General features: G+C 43.4%; 1 protein-coding gene across 1 annotated transcript in view; it reads right to left on the bottom strand.

The window, feature by feature from the left end:
- Window positions 1–859: 859 nt before the first annotated feature.
- The window catches only part of LOC122808097 (nicotinamide N-methyltransferase-like), a gene marked incomplete at its 5' end in the record, with an annotated part of 57,029 nt that continues 40,078 nt past the window's right edge, over window positions 860–17,810 (bottom strand). Inside the window, 1 exon segment of the mRNA XM_044079069.1 lies at window positions 860–1,859. Within this exon segment, the coding sequence (XP_043935004.1) occupies window positions 1,430–1,859 (430 nt within the window).

The following is a 17,810-nucleotide window of genomic DNA, read 5'->3' as shown; positions in this document are numbered from 1 at the left end:
TTTTCCACCAAAGAAAATTTAGTTGGTTTCCCATAATGATGAAAACACATTATCTACCTGTTATAGTTCATGAGACACCATCAAAAGTATAGAAATGAATCATCGAAGTTCATATACTACTTTTACTTGCACACATAATACTAAAGCCTAAATCATTGCCTGTCGTAATTAGTAGTATCATACGGCTTCCTCTTGAGCTTAAGGACTCCACGAATGACTAATCACATCAGTTTTCTGATACCAAACATATAACATTATAGTTGATTAATATTGCCCATTTCAGAATGCATCCTATTACTATCTGTGCAAAGGACAACTGTGCACAAAATCAAATGCTTTGTACCTCATAAAGCTTAATCTGTTCATGTAGTAGTCTAAGCCACAAAGACCAAAGCCTTATTTCTCAACACCAGCACAATTATATGAGCACTCTGAGATGAAGCCACTGACCTTTCACCATCTGCTGGCAAATGTCCCTATGTCTAAATCTCATGATTACTGCTGGGCGGAAACACAGAAGGCTTGGTATATAACTGTATGATGTAATATGTGGCATAAGATGGACTGTAATTTGGGGCAGGATGTAACATATGTTACACATTTCTGGAAGCATTGTTGCAGTCAGGTCTCATACTACAGAAGCATGTAACAGGTTGATCTTTTCTCCCTTTTTGGAGCATAATTACAAGGCTCCATGCACTACAACGCAATTATGCCACAAAGAAGAATGTAACAGTCTAGTTGCAGGGAAGTTGAGACTATTATTAGTGAGAAAACATGATGTAAAGAATAGCAAAATTAACAGGAAAATGGTCTAAAAAGTATTTTTAACAGTAACTGAATGCAAACACATGGAAAGAACATTTTTAATAAATTTATTAAATGCATATACACATGCATGCATGAAATGAATCAGGGTTTGTATGCAGGATAATTATTTTTTTTATTGTTTATTAAATGTATTCACTTTCAGTATGATTGTATGATGCGGGGCAGAGCAGACCATTCACCTAGGCAAGACCACATCAGAGTTGGTTGCATACTTTATTGGACAGATCTTTATCTAGTCGTATTAGTCACTTAATTCCTTTATATGGTCAGGTTTCCAATAGAGATCAAACCTTTTCATTATGGGTACTTAGCAAATATAAATGAATAAAATGAAGCAACAATATTCTAAGCAGAAATCATGTATTTTCTATCTTTCTTTAACATGTACAGTAAAGCATTTTATATGCCTGTGGTGTGAAAAAAAAAAACTGTATTAATTAAGATGTGCAGTACAATAAATGTTCATCTTCTAGATAGACTTTATGGTAGTAGTAACAGTACATTCATTTCAATAATGTTTTACTCTACCATATAAAACTGGTAATGTTTAGCCTTGCAGTAAATATCTTATCTTATACAGTTAATGTAATTACCACCTTCAAATTTGTTTTTGTGCAACAAGGAAAACAATACTTTCATAATCAGAATGAGTATTCGTAGCCCTGTCAGGGCCATGTAGGATTTCTAGTTTCTGTATAATGTAGTCATTCTCATTTAGCACTTTAGTTAGAAATTCCTTGCTAAAGGCAAGATATGAAAATTTTCGATCACCAACCCTAAAGAAAGTTTGATTCAGCATTACATTCATTATGAGACTTCCCCCTGGCTTTAACAATGTACTTATGTTTTTTACAGCATTGTAATATGTCTCTTGGTCTTTGCTAGCTGCCTCCAAGCACAGCGATGTCATTAGGCAATCAGCTGGTTCAACACAAACAGGGTGCAGCGGGTTGCTAGAAGTGACATCACATTTCAAAACTCGCTTGATTCGTTGTCGCAGCTTTTCCTGTTTCTCAGTCCATGACACTCTACAAAGAGGCAGAAATACATAATGAAAACTATGATACTGGCATTTTGGGAAAATGCCTAATACTAAAAATCTTAATGAAAACCTCTGCTAATGACAAGGGTGCTGCAATCCTTCGCTGTTTAGAATTGTCACCATTCACTTTGTTAAATAGAAAATGAATCTAATATTGGCATTGCATTTAACAATTAATTTGTTAGCTGGTTTTTATATGCAAGGACCTGAGAATTTTCTTTAATGTAATGTCAGCTAGAAAGAACTACTAAAAAAATCATTACTGTTAATCATTATGGCATTTTAAATGCTTTGGCCATTATAAGTGAAGAGCAACATGAGTGTGCATCTTGTGATGTTCTTGTTTCACTGTTGCAGTCATTACATTTGAGTAATCTGCTGGCAGGTTGCCCTCAGTCGGCCTGATTAACAAAGTCTTGGGTCCTGCGTCAGTTGCTGTCCCTTCTTCTATGACATCAGGTTATCAGGGGTATAAAACATGCAGCTAACGCCATTACATTAGTCTTTCTTGTCGTGCGGTGCCTGAAGCAGAAGCAGTTCACAAGTGCTGGTCGGCCGACTCCTGAAATTTTTGTTTTCGAGTTTCAAATCCGAAGTCTTCAACTAAAAAGCTAAGTACCCCGTTGGGGAAACTTTTTCTTGCTACTTACTGATGTCAGTAAAAGTTAATAATTGCATTACTTGCGAGAAGCAAATACCTCATAAGGATTTTCATTTGTACTGTATTCCTTGCCTATGCCCTGACCACAACGTACCTTGCTGTCAGTTTTATGCTTTATTTAATCAACGCACTATCAAACGTCGGTACATTTTTGCTTCTAAATATTTTGGCTCACGCTTTAATTATCCAGAAATGTCGTCAGTTAGCATTCAGACCACCGGATTACCTAAAAAACACAAAGAAAAAGGCAGAGGCAGGCCGTTGAGGTCCAAAACTGCCAACGACGCTTCTCCTAAGCCGATCGCCAGATCACCGGTACTCAGTGAGGTGCTTTCGCAGCCCGATACCCGCCTACTTCTGATTCGCAGGCCTCTACTGAGACCCATTTGGAGTCCGGTATGCCGCGAGATGCTTCAAGTATAGAACCCGTGGATGTCTCTACCTTGGATGGGTCCAGAGCCATTGTGCAGGTACCGGCTTCTTAGGGTGTTTTCAGGCCTACAGATTTGTATATTAGACCGACGCCATCTTCAAAACTAAGGCCAAAATATCGACCTATGCCTAAAAAAACAATGCCTGGGCCACATGTGCAGGCCCCTATGCCTAAAAAAGAAATGATCAAAATGGCTGAAGATTTAATTACTCTGATCAGGGGTAGCCAACCCCCCCCCCCATTCTAAGAGGCCTAGGCAAGACATTGATTATGAATCTTCTGAACAGGATTCTATTTCTTCTGACTCTTCTAATGAACAGGAATTGTCTATACCTACTTATGAGGACTCTGATTCAGAAGCCTCCATTCCTTCTGCTTCCCCCACTGAGGAGTTTTCCTTTGGGGAAACTTTGCTTATCTTAAGGGAACATTTCCACTGGGATAGTCAGGATTTCTCTGAATCTAAAAAGAGTCTTAGGGGTTTTCTTCTTCTTCCTCAGCACAGGCCTTTGGCTATACCTCCTGTTCTAGACATTGTTGATGATGTTTTTTCAGAATCTAGTATGGCTCCTGATTCTCTGCCTCCAGCTCCTTGTAAGACAGACAGATACTACAGGGTTCCTGACTCCAACAAATTCCTTTTCAAAAATCCTGTTGCAGATCCTGAAACCATTTCTCAGGGTCCCAAGGGCATTAAGGCTTCTACTGCTAAAAATCCTACCCCTTCTGATAGAGATTCCAGGGCGCTGGATAAATGGGGTAAGAAGGTTTACACTTCTACAACCTTGGCAATAAGGGCTTTAAACTGTCAGTTTCATGTGCTAAAATATCAATAGCATATCATGGGACTGCTTAAACAGAAAATGATGTTAATTTCTGACTGTGTGAAAACAAAGATTTACAGGATTTATAGCATTCAGCTGAACAAGTTGGAAAACATACTTTGCAATGTGGTTTGGATTCTTTGGAGGCCTCATGCAGGGCTGCTGTAACTGGTTCTGTGCTAAGAAGGCATGCTTGGCTCAAAGAGCAAAATCTGCCAGATTATGTTAAAGCAAAATTGTTGGATGCTCCTTTACAACAGGATCGTCTCTCTGGTAATAAGGCTGAAGACGTTTTAAAAAAGATGGAAGATAAAGCTAAATCTATGCAAACTGTGAAAGATTTCTTACAAGTGCAACCTCCAAGATTTAGTAGGCACTGGCCTACTAAGAACTGGTCCTTTCCAGTTCCTTTGAGTATCACTCAAGTCAAGCCCAGACATTCCAAAGGCTCCAGGTTTCAGTCACAAGGGGATTTCAGAACAAAACAATGGGGTGCCTCCTCTTCCAAATCTGGAAACAGCAAGACACCTCTCTATGGAAAGCAGTCTCAATGACTTCCCTTTACACTTATGAAGCACTTACCTTTTAGCCACCCCTTTGGGGGGGAAACTGGCTCTTCATGCAAGAAACTAGCAGCTTATAACCCGGGACAAATGGGTGTTAAATATTGTATCCCAGGGATACAGATTTCATTTCCAAACATTGCCAATTCCAAACAGATGGCCAGATCTGCCCCCAAATCAGTGGGCAGAGGCCCAGAAACAAGTACTTTCCCTCATGAGCATGGGGGCTATTCAACCAGTACCAGAAGAGGAAAAGAGACAAGGTTTCTATTCAAGACTTTTCCTGGTACCCAGAAAAGACAAATCATGGCATCCAATTCTGGACTTATTTACTTTAAACACCTTCCTGGACATTCCAAAATTCAAGATGCTGACTCCTCACCAGTTACTTCCTATGCTAAGCAAAGATGCCTGGTTGGCAACTCTAGATTTAAAAGAGGCTTGCCTGCATATCCCAGTCTGGGAATCTTGCAGAAGATAACTCCGCTTCAAAGCAGGCTACTTGCATTACCAGTTCTCTGCACTGCCCTTTGGCTTATCTACTGCACCCAGGGTCTTTACAAAGTGCCTGGCAACAGTAATTGCATTTTGCAGACAAAGAAATATTCAAATATATCCATACCTGGATGATTGTCTAATTCAGGCAGAAAACAAGGACACTCTTCTAAACAATCTGGCATTTGTAAAAAAGATTTTAACTTGTCTGGGGTACATTATAAATGAAAAGAAATTACAACTGGTACCCTCTCAAAAAAATTACATTCCTGGGTGCAAGCTTGAATACAGCTGCCCAGATGGCTTTCCTTGTGCCAGAAAAGCAAATTCATTTGGTGACTTACTTCAAACAGGTGGCCACAAAACCCCTGCTTTCTGCAAGGCAAATACTGCAAGCCTTGGGGTTCATGGCCTCTTGCATTCTTCTAATTCTACATGCAAGACTGAATATGAGGAAACTTCAGTGGTACTTAAAAAGTCTATGGAGTCAGCATTGTCACAGCCTGGAAACAATGATTCCTATCATACCTTGCCTGCAACTTGAGTTCCTATGGTGGGCAGTGGCCTGCCACCAAAACAAGGGACTATCATTCACATCACCCCCTGCTACCCAAACCCTAACTACAGACATATCAGACTATGCTTGGGGGGCACATTTGTCCGGGAGGTGCATTCAGGGCAATTGGAGCCCAAATCAAATGCACCTTCATATCAATCAAAAAGAAATGCTAGATGTACTGAATGTACTGGCAGCCTTCAAGGACTACCTTCATCTAGGACAACTACTGATAAAGACAGACAACACCACAATTATGTGGTACATAAACAAGCAGGGGGGTACACACTCCTACCCCCTTTGCAGACTAACCATGGCATTGTGGAACACGGCCTTGACCTATCAAATACAACTACAAGCTCAATTCCTGCCAGGAAAGATGAATACTCTGGCAGATGAACTAAGCAGAAATCTCATGGACCTACATGAATGGAAAATGGAACCATGGATTTTCAACATGTTGACACGCAAATGAGGGAGCCCAGACATAGATCTTTTTGCCTCACCACAGAACTATCAGTTGGCCAAATTTTGCACAAGAATTCATCACAAAACAACCTGGAAAGTGGATGCTCTATCCTTCAGCTGGAAAAACATATCAGTCTATGCCTTTTCCCCTCTGCCTCTGCTCTCCAAGGTTCTACTAAAAGTCAAACAGGACAAACCAAAAATGATTTTGATTGCTCCAGACTGGCCTTGCCAACACTGGTACCCACTCCTGCGCAATGTGTCACACCTTTCACCGTGGAACCTGTCTCAGACACCTTACTTACTATCTCAGCAGAACAACCAAATTCTGCACACTCAGCTCCAAACTTTGAATCTTGCATCGTGGCTAATCACCTAAATTCACCCTTAACATCCCTCAGCAAACCTGTGATGGATGACATTTTGGAGACGAGAAGGCCTAGTACTAGAAAATCTTATGCTGACAAATAGAAAAGATTCTGTGCCTGGAATCAATCTCAAGGGATAAGCCCAGCAGTGCCCAACATTCCTCAGATTTTACAATACTTAACTGAGATGCTTCACAAGGGCCTGTCCTTTTCTTCTATAAAAATCCATGCCTCAACCATTTCGGCTCATTACAACACAGAACCTCCCCTCCTCTCATCCTCTGCTAAAGCAGTATCTCAGAGGGACCAACAACTTAAGACCACCCAGGAGAGCTCCAACCCCTGCCTGGGACCTCAATTTTGTATTGGAAAAGCTCACTTTCCCTCCTTTCGAGCCAGCTGCTACTGCAGGCATGAAATTTCTCTCCTGGAAAACAGCTTTGCTTTTAGCAGTCACTTCAGCTAGAAGGATTTCCGAATTACAGGCTCTTATGGCAGTGGAGCCTTTCATAATTTTTCATGTGGACAGGGTATCTCTCAGGACCAATCCATCCTTCATGCCTAAGGTGGTATCCAGTGTGGCTCTTAATTAAACCATTCATTTGCCAACTTTCTCTCCCAATCCACAGAACAAGGGGGAGCAGATTCTGCATTCATTGGATGTACACAGACAACTTAGATTTTACTCAAACAGGACAAAATCTCAAAGAAAATCTGAACAACTGCTGGTGGCATTTGCTGCAGGGGCAGATGGAAAGGCTATTTCAAAGCAAACCATTTCCAAATGGATAAGCCATTGCATTTGTTTCTGCTATATGAACCATGATAAACCCTATCCCCCAGGGGATCAGATCACATTCCACCAGGGCTGCATCTACTTCAACAGCCTTTCTCAGAGGTGTTCCTACCAGGGACATTCTAGAAGCTGCTACCTGGAGCTCAGTTCATACTTTCACCAAACATTACCATTTACCACTTTTCTCTAAATCCAGAGCTGGCTTTGCCACTGCTGTCCTGCAGGGTCTTATAGCTGGTCCTAATGCTGTATAATTCCCTCCACCCAACCATAGCTTTGGGAATCTACCCAAATGTATTGACTGCAACAGTGAAACATGAAGAACATAGTACAGTTGTGTACACTTACCATAAATGTAGAAGTTTGAGTGTATTCACTGTTGCAGTCCTGGTTACCCTACCTCCAGCCCCTATTTTTCTTTGGCTATACCTCTACTTTCTCTCACTATGCTTAAAAGCCCTTTTGGTGTATTTGCTTTTGGTTGGAGGTAAATTTTTTGTGTTTTTAATTTTATTTGCTCCCCATTTGGGGGGGGCACCTGACATCTTGGGTAAGAAAAACTAATGTAATGTCATCGGCTGCATGTTTTATACCCCTGATGACCTGACGTCATGGAAGAAGGGACAGCAACCAACGCAGGACTCAAGACTTTGTTAATCAGGCTGACTGAGGGCAACCTGCCAGCAGATTACCCAAATGTAATGACTGCAACAGTGAATACACTTGAACATCTACATTTATGGTAAGTGTACACAACTGTACTATTTCTACTAAGGTGTTCTAAGGGGAAGCACATCCTTCTTGTTGACCTTGTAGAAGATTGAGTAAATAGACTACAAAGTAATGATTCGTTCACATAAGTCAATGGAACTGTTTTTGAATGATTGCTTGTTTGTTATGCATGATAAAAATAGTCAAGAGACTGAAAAAGAGCAGTGGAACTAATGAGTTAACAAAATACCAGGAGTGTTAGTCCACCACATGCTGGATAAAGAGCCACTGTCTTTGTCTGAAGCTGGGATGTGCTTGAAACTAAAGATGTAGCAAAGGTAAATTAAAGACAATCCTGACTGATATTTAAAAGGGTAAATATAAACTAATAGCTAATAATGATGAATTCAAATGAAAAATGAAGTTGATGAGATAGTAAATGACCACCCAGATGCTATACTGACACTGCAGGAGAAGAATAAAGTAAGAAGGAGCAAAACATTAGCCTAGAGGCAACATCTGCAATGCTGAAGGCAAAGCAAGCTTTTCAAGATGACTGGGTTTGGAAAAACAATATTCATGTGATTGTGATATTGGGGAAAGAAGGCAGTGTGCAATGTGTTGTATTTACAAAGATTACCTTGGCAGCGTGGACTTTCTTCCACACAAATAATATTAAAAGTGAGTCAGCACACAGATTATTTTGGCCACTGGTAACAAGAGAGGTAAACAGAGAGTGGATTGAACCTTGATACTGGTTTTATGAAACACTATAACAATTAAGAACGTTTACCACTGAGCAACTACCAGTGCAGACAAAGGTGCACTTAATGTAACAAATGATATGATGTTGTTAATCTTTGTTCATTCCTTACTGATGGGTTATCGGTTCTGTCCTCAGAACCAAGCCGGCCAAATATCAAGCTCGCATCAGCCAAAAACTCTCGAGCCACGGTCCTACCCAGAATGCTCTGATCCCTGTTACCTCAGATCTCGTTTGCCGTGTTGCTGTACAGCTGTGTCAAGCCACTCTCTTCAGCTGTCTAATTTTTTGAAAGTTTTATAGATTATTTTTACTTTAAAGTTTTTCAAACAGTTTCTGCTAGTATTCTCCTGCCCTATAGTATACTTAATAATCTCTCCCTTTAGTCTATTTTTCTTTATTACCTTTTTCTTACCTTGTTCTTACCTTTGAGGTAATTCTTCATTACCATCATTGGTAATCCTTCTTTTCCCCATCATTATGTCTGACAAGAAAAATAGTGGTTTTAAGCAGTGTAAGGATTGCGGCCATAAGTTACTGCTTTCCGATGGCCATGACTTATGTGTTTATTGTTTGAATGTCTCCCAGCTTACTGTGGATCCCCCATGTGGGATTTGTAGAAATTCTTTGACCAGGACTCTTAACGAGAGAAAGAACAAATTAATCTTGAACAGTCTTCTCAAATCTCCTTTCTGTGAGGCTATTTCTGGGTCAGAGGGCTCACCCCCTCCTGCTAAACCCCGCAAAAGGCGTTCTTCCTCTTCCTCATTGAGGTCGCTTACTTCATCTTCCTCTGGAGATCGTAGGAAGTCGACTCATAAAAAGGTGAAATTGACTACTACTTTAATGCTGCCACCTGTAACCCTGTCGGCTCCAGGCTCGGCACTGCCCCAACTCATTCTTGCTCCAGCCATGTCCTCCTTATCGCGGAGTTCCCAGTGCAGACAATTATGGCTCCAACATAGGTTCATAGGTTCATAGGTTCATACTAGGCTATCTGCCCGAGGGCATTTACAAGCCTAGCCCATAGTTTTGTGGCTTACGCCACCCCTTTAGTATGGGGAACTATACCCATTATTTTGCTGTGCCTCTGTCGAGCAGTGACACTGAGGTAATCCCTGGGGTATATCTGCGATCTCCCATCCATTGGTCAAGATTTCTCTTGAACAAGGCCAGCGAGGTGCTCTGCCTCACATATACCGGGATTTTATTCCACAGCATAGGGAGTCTTTGGGTGATGAATCTATCCCTCCAGCACGTCCTATTAATAGCCATGTCGAGGTTTAAGTCTCTCGCCCTTGTGGCTCTGATGGATCTAGATTTTTTGAGGTGAAGCATATTCATCAAATCTGGGTTTGACATGGCCTTGTATGTTAGGCAAAGGTCACCTCTGAGCAAGTGGTAAGCGACTGAATAGAGCTGGAGTTCTTTCAGTCAGGCAGCATAGGACAGATGTTTGAGACCCTTTATCCTTTTGGTGAGGAACTTTTGTGGCCTCTCCAGCTGCTGCAAGTGTCGGGTCAGATACATTCCGAATGGGGCATTGTACTCAATCATTGGTCTGATGAGTGATGAGTATAGGGAGACTATGACCTCCCTTGATCTAGATGAGAATCCCTTCATGATAAGGTGGGCAATGTAGAAGGTCTTCCTAACTACTTTAGCTACATGGGTGTCGAATGACAGACTACTATCAACCTGGGTCCCCAGGTCCCTGATAACTTCTTCTGTGCTCAGTGGATTGCCACCTATTTGGTAGCTAGGGGTAACCTTGTTTTTCGAAGGGTATGACTATGCATTTTTGGCATTTAACTTTAGGCCATGGCTCTGGCACCAGTTATCCATTTCTGTGAGACCCTTCTGAAGGATATCTGTGTCAGATGTGTTTTCTACTATGGCCCAGTTTGCAGTCATCTGCAAACTTTGTCAGCCATAACCCTCCTGTGTTTGCTTGTACTTGGAAAAGTAGATGCCAAACAAGAGTGGGCCCAGGACTGAGCCCTGTGGTACACCACTTGTGACAGGCTTTGAGTCTGACATGGCCAGCAACTCTGACCCTGTGGGTTCTGTCACTCAGCCAGTTTGCAACCCATCTTGTGATGTATGGGTTAACATTTAAGCTGATGAGTTTTTCAATGATACCCGAGTGGGGTATTGTATCAAGGCCTTCGCCAGATCGAGGTAGGCTGTATGGACTGCCTTTCCCTCATCAATGGCTTTGGTGACTGTTTGAAAAAGTCAACCAAGTTTAGAAGGCATGATCTGCCTTTGACAAAGCCAAACTGGGATGGATCCAAAGTCTGCAAATTTCCTATGTCTTTATTTATGAGGTCCATTATGATCCTCTCCATGGCTTTGCAGATAAGGCTTGTCAAGCTAATGGGTCGGTAATTTCCAGGGTCGGTGGAGGCACCGCCTTTGTGAAGTGGGACCACAGTTGCAGTGCGCCACTCCCTGGGTACGTATCCAGAGGTAAGACTATGATTAAACAGCTGTCCTAGCTGTGGGTTTAATTCCTCGTTGAGTTCGTGGAGCACACAGCCGGGGACACCATCAGGTCCCATGGATGCTGTGTTTTGCTTTGGAGAGAGCAGTTCTCACTTGGGCGTTGGAGATGTTTGGGGGGCTGCAATCGCTTGGTATAGATATCTCTCCTTTTGGGGGGGAGTTTGCACTGAACCTGTCAGCCAGTATGTTGGCAATGTCTGTAGGATCAGTAATCTTCACATCATTTTGAACTAGTTCTGAGCATATCTGGGAGTTTCCTCCCAGGTTTCTAACATAGCTAAAGAAGGCCTTATGATTGTCTTTTGAGTCTTTAGCTATTTTTCTCTCAAAATTTGCTTTGGATGATTTTATGAGAGCTCTTAGTTTTTTACTTATAGTGATCAAGGGTGTCTTACCTTTTAAGGATTTTGCTCTATCTTGTAGTAGCTTCCTCCTTTTGTTGTAGAGTTTGTTTATGGCTGGGGTCCACCAGACTGGACGCTTGCCTTTGGTACAAAGAGTCTTTGTTTTGCTTGGGATTGCCTTATCCATGCAGTCCTGCAGGTGCTGGTAGAAGGCATTTGTAAGTGATTCAGCGGCTTGAGTACTGTTTTTCGCCGGCTCGGGGGCCTTAAAGGAGACCACACTAGTGCACCCCTTACTGGCACCGTCCATGCAGGTACAGTCCCCTTTGGCACCGTTGGTACAATCCCCTTTGGCTCTGAGTATGACGTTACTGTCTTCCACGGTGCAGACACTTTCAGCACCGACATGTTTGTCAGTCCAGTCCTTTTCGACACCTTCATTGTTATCGGTGCAGACACTTTCCGCGACTGCACCTTACCCATTGGTGCAGACATTTGCTTTTACGGTGCAGACACCTTCGACTTCTATGGCGCTAACGTCATCGGTGCAGACTACTTCCACACCATTCTCTTCTGTGTAGACATCCTCAGTTCCAGCTCTGCACCTCTTGAATTAGCAAGGACTCTCCTTCCTTGGATCCATTTGTTGGTAGCCAATATAGTCCTTTTCTAGAAAGGTCAGAATTGCCCTCAGGTCTCTCTATGAGGTCGACTAGGAGCCTCTCTGAGCATGATGTGTTGTGGCTTGTTGACCAGTTGCTTGTGGCCAGAGGTTTGTCTCAACCATCAAAATCCACATTCCCTCATTCAGGTATACACCTATCTCCTCAAACTCCAACACACACTCCTCCTTCGACTTTCACCCAAGTATCGAAGCCCATTACTCCAACAGCTGCTTCCCTTCCTCCAACTTCAATAGTGAATTTTTGAACTGGAATCGTCCTTGTGGCCTGCAGTGCACTGGGCATCAGGCTCTTCTCAGGCCAGTGGCTGTGCCATGGGGGAGGGCATTCCTGGCTCCATGCCGATTTTTTCTTCTATGGCACCCTCCTGGAATCTAGGGTTGGGAGGGTGGCCTAATGGTTAACATGTTTGCCTTGCAAACACAAGGTGCAGGGTTTGAATCTCACAAGTGATAATTGGCTAGGCTTAAAATGGCTTGCAAGGGCAGTTAGCTTAGCACTAATCTATGAACCTATGAACGTAATCCTCCCATGCTTCACAGCCCTCTTGAGACTCCTGGTCTGGGAGTTGGCTCGTCGGGGTGGGGTGTGACCCCGGTTCCGAGGTTGTCATGCTCGGTTCCAGGTTCCCATCCCTCCTTGGGTGGGCCGGCCTTCCAGGCCATGGATAGGGTGCTTGCCTCTGCTGGTAAACCCCACATGCCAGAGTCCTCTCCTCCCTCTGTGCCACAACTCTCACAAGCCACAACTGCCGAACACCGGGCACAAGGGCCTCAGGTTTCTCCTCCTCAGGAGACCCCCTCTTTGCAGTCTTCCCCAGAACCTCCCACTGAGGAAGTACCCTGCAAAGCATCGTGCAAGAGGAAGCACATGGACTCCACTGAGGAATCGTTGATTGAAGATACGGACTTTGATGATGGGGAAGGGTCCCCACAGTCACCCTCTGATGAGGTGTCCTTTAGTGACATCCTCGAGATCCTTAGGTGGAGGGGTGACTGGAAGTCCTCTAATCCTTCCTCTGAGGAATCCATATTCCTGCAGGCCTTTTGTGCCCAGCCCCCTACATCCTGGGTTACCCTGCCGGCTGATGAGCTCATCCAGCTCATCATTCAGCACACATGGAAGGCTCCTGAGACCCTGGAAGCGATACAATGGAGGCCTGATAAAATCTTATCATCCCCAGCTGAGCATCCCCATTGGTCATGAGGTCTTCCAGTAGATGCCATGGTGGTGGCAGCTGCAACTAAGAAGGATTTGGCAGAAGAGAGCTAAACTGTCCATCCATCCAACAAGGATTCCCGGGTGAAAGACAGACTAGGGAAGCATGTGTTTGCTTCATTGACCTTCACCGTAAGGTTTCTGAACTGTTTGACATACTTTACCAAGCTTCAGAGGGATCTTATCAACCAACTCTCGGAAACCCTGGCAGGAGCTGTTTCTGATGAGGTCTGTGACAGCGTGACTTCTCAGATAGCCACCCTAGAGTCCATTTCCAACTCTTTCATGCATCTTATTTCTCATGCAATGGAAGGAGTGGCTAGAGTGACAGGTTCATAGGTTCATAGGTTAGTACTAAGCTAACTGCTCTTATGAGCCATTTTAAGCCTAGTCAATTATCCCTTGGGAGACTCAAACCCTGCACCTTGTGTTTGTAAGGCAAACACCTTAACCATTAGGCCACCCTCCCAACCCGGGTATAGTCACCAGACCACATGCCTGGATGCGCCTTTGTGACTTCAATGACTCCTGTAAGGCTTACTTCATGAATGCCCCCATCAAGGCCACTTCTTTGTTTGGCCCTAAAGTGAAAGATACACTGGCAAGGGGAAAACAAGATGGCAAGACCCTGTCTGCCATTGGTGTCAAACACTCCACTCCTCAATGATTCTACTCCAGAAATCAGAAGAGCAGGAAGATGTGGCACAGGAAATCACAGGGCTCTTTCTGGGATGCATGTGCTGAGTTCTCCCTTAGAGGCAGAAGAAGAAACTCCAATGGAAGATGCCTTTTTTGGGGTAGAGGAGGTCCACAAACTTGGGGTTTCAGAGATTCTTTCTCTGGCCAACCCTATCAGTGCTCCTGAAGTGCTGCCCGACTGCTCACCTCTGGAAGCAGTCAGGGTCATTTTTCCTTGTACCCCGCTGCCTAGCAAAATATAACCACCGACTCTTGGGTACAACGGATAATATGCAGAGGCTATCACATCCCCTTCCATCTTTGTCCAATCTCATCCAGAGTATTACTCAACATTCCATCCAGTCAAAGGGAAGTAGCAGCATGTGAAATCCAAAAGCTGCTACAAAAAAGAGTCATCCAGATGGTTCTCTCCAGACCGGATAGGATCCGTTTTTTACTCAAGATTCTTTTTAGTGCCAAAAAAAACAAGGGACTGCAGATCAATTCTGGATCTTGGCACACTGAACAAATTTGAAAAAACAGAAATTCCAGATGGCCATGGTTCAGTCTATCCTGCCTCTTCTGGAAGAAGATGATTGGATGTGCTCTGTAGATCTTCAAGATGCATTTGTTTGTGTCTTTCGGCTTTTTCCCGGTTAGGGGTTGCCACAGCGGAACTCCGGTCTGCTAATGATTGGTAGTTGATTTTTACATGCCAAGTTATCAGCCCTGATGCACAACCTTCAACGAAGGTACACCCATTCATGCATGTCTCCATGCAGAAGACGCTATAGCTGAGACTTGAACTGGACAGCGTCTTACTGTGAGGCGACACATATTACAACATAAAAATGGACAAACACTCAAGAAGATACCTTCTCTTCTGCATAGGAGCCAATCACTACCAATTTCAAGCTCTGCCCTTCGGTCTCTCTACAGCCCTCAGAGTGTTCACCAAATGCACGGCAGTGGTTATCGCTCACTTGCGACTTCAAGGATTCCAAGCGTTTCCATATCTAGACTGGCTCCCCACTGCCCCCACCAAGTGTCTACTGGAAGAAGCCCTGCACTGCACTCTCCTCACAGCACAAAACCTGGGAATCACTATAAACTGGGATAAATAAAACACAAACCCAGCTCAGTCTTTGGAATTTATAGGGGTACTGTTGGACATGAGAAATTGCACAGCATCTCTTCTGGACTACAGGTTTCAAAGAAATAAAGCAACAGGTTCAACCGCTGCTCTTTCACCACAAATTCCCCGCTCGATCTATACTCCAACTCTTGGGGTCAATGGCAGCCTTGATCACCATTGTTCCTCTAGCCAGATTCCACATGAGTCTCCTTCAGTGGTTACTTCTCACTTAGTGGTACCCTCTACAACATCCTTTGTCTTTTCAGATAAGTGTAACTCAGAGATGCAAGCAAGATTTACTCTGGTGGACATCTCAAAATCCCCAACAATGGTCTCGCCCCTTCAGCCCCCATCAATCGAAAGCCGCGGTGACCATTGATGCCTCCCTGATGGGGTGGGGGGACTATGTCAGGGAAACTTGGTCAAAGGCACCTGGTAGGAGACAGAGGCCCTTTTGCATACCAATGTCCTGGAACTGAGGGCGGTGCTAGTAGCGTTGCAAGCATTTCATTCCATCCTTCCATCCGGGCTATTGCGATCCAATCAGACAATATGTTAGTAGTCTGGTACATCAACAAGCAAGAGGGTACCAGATCTTACCCATTATGCCAAGAGGCCTACAGAATATGGCAATGGGCGATAGCTTCCAACCACTTTCTAATTGTAATGCACATTCCCGGAAGCTCCAACGTGATAGCTGACAAATCAAGCAGGTGCATTCTACAACCTCACGAGTGGTCCCTCAACCCTATGATAGTGGCAAGAATCTTCAACCACTGGGGCCAGCCTTGCTGTGACCTATTCGCCTCCCCAACAAATGACAAGTGCAGCAACTATTTTGCCCTGACCCCCCCCCCCCTCAGGGACAGTCACCTGGAGATGCTCTAGTCCACACTTGGCCCTTGGGTGTACTTTATGCTTATCCTCCTCTTCCCCTCATCTCCCAATTTCTGAAGAAAGCATGACAGTTGAAAAGCAAAGTGATCCTCATTGCTCCATATTGGCCTTGACAAGTCTGGTTCCCCTTCCTCTGGCCTCACCTGCTAGATCAACCGTGGATCTTTCAATCCATTTCGTGTTGATCTCCTATCCACAGGGTCTGACCCATCCCAATCTGACAACCCTGAAACTGACAGCTTGGTTTCTCCACTTTCAATGATTGCCAGGCAGGAAAACCTCTAGTCCCCTGTGCGCAATATTCTTATTGCATCTCATAAATCATCCACCAGACTAATCTATCTCAATAAATGGAAAAGGTTTTCTCTATGGGCTGCGAATAGACAATTAGACCCCTTGTCAGCCCCAGTTTCGATGGTTTTGGATTACTTATCACATGTTTTCCACTCTGGGGTGTCTACCTCTACTATTCATGTGCATTTAGCTGCCATTTCAAATTTCCACATTGGTTTTCAGGATTCTTCGATTATGTCACATAGACTCTGTAAAAATTTCTTGAAGGGGGTTATTCACTTAAAACCTCCCTTTAGAGAACCGGTGCAACCTTGGGATTTGGCATTGGTTCTGCAAGCTCTAACAGCTCTCCCCTTTTAACCTGCATCTTCATGTGATGTAAAATATCTCTCTTGGAAAACTTCATTTCTGATTGCAATTATATCGGCCAGACGCTTGTCAGAACTTCAAGCCTTATGCATCAAACCTCCTTATCTTATCTTCCATAAGGATAGGGTATCACTGAGAACTAATTCTTCCTTTTTACCAAAAGTGGTGTCAGAGCAGTCTATCAACCAATCTATTGATTTTGCAGTGTTCTTTCCTAACCTCTCTAACAAGGGACAGTATTGCCTGCACTCCTCGGATGTTCATACGCAAATACGATTTTATCTGGCCAAAACAAAATCTACCCGTAAATCAGACCAACTGTTCCTGGCTTTTTCTGAACCTAGACAAGGTCATCCTGTCTCAAAAGTTACATTGGCTTCATGGTTGAGAAATTGTATTACCTTTATCTTCAACAAAAACAATATCACCTTGCCTCACAGAGTGAAAGCACATTCTACAAGGTCTATGGCAACTTCAGCAACTTTCCATGCTAAGGCTTCCCTCAATGATATTTGCTCAGCTGTGACTTGGGCCAAACCTCATACCTTTATTCTTCATTACAGATTGGACTTGGCCTCCAGAGGTAGAGCTTCTTTAGGCTCCATGGTGCTCAGAATATCCTTCCATGAGGGCCACCCAGAGATACAGGTAGCTGGGGACTCTGTCCCATCAGTAAGGAATGAATAAAGATTAACAACATCAGATAAAGAAGGTATGTCTTACCATAACGTTCCATCTGTGTTGTTGATCTTCATTCATTCATTACTCCCCACTTTCCATCCCCCTATGGAGGTTCCTGGTTGATCTCATATACTCCTTTATTGTAGGTCTGTTATGTCTGTTATCTACTTTTATCTATCAACTTGCAAATTCAATCTGAGATAACAGGGAACAGTGCATTCTGGGTAAGACCTTGGTTTGAGAGTTTTTGGCTGACGTGAGCTTGATATTTGGCCGTCTCAGTTCTGAGGATGGAACCAATAACCCATCAGTAATGAATGAATGAAGATCAACAACACAGACGGAACGTTATGGTAAGACATAACTTCTTTTTTCTTATCCTGGTAATGCATGAGTTTATGAAGAAATAACTCTGAATCCAAAAGCTTATAAAGTTAATAATAACTAAAATGACAGGGGTTTGTGTTTTGGCACCTATGCTTACTGACAAGA

Source organism: Protopterus annectens, chromosome 8.part0 (genome assembly GCF_019279795.1).
Source record: "Protopterus annectens isolate FY-2018-M chromosome 8.part0, PAN1.0, whole genome shotgun sequence".
Lineage (NCBI taxonomy): Eukaryota > Metazoa > Chordata > Ceratodontiformes > Protopteridae > Protopterus > Protopterus annectens.
This window is presented reverse-complemented; position numbering and strand designations above follow the sequence as displayed.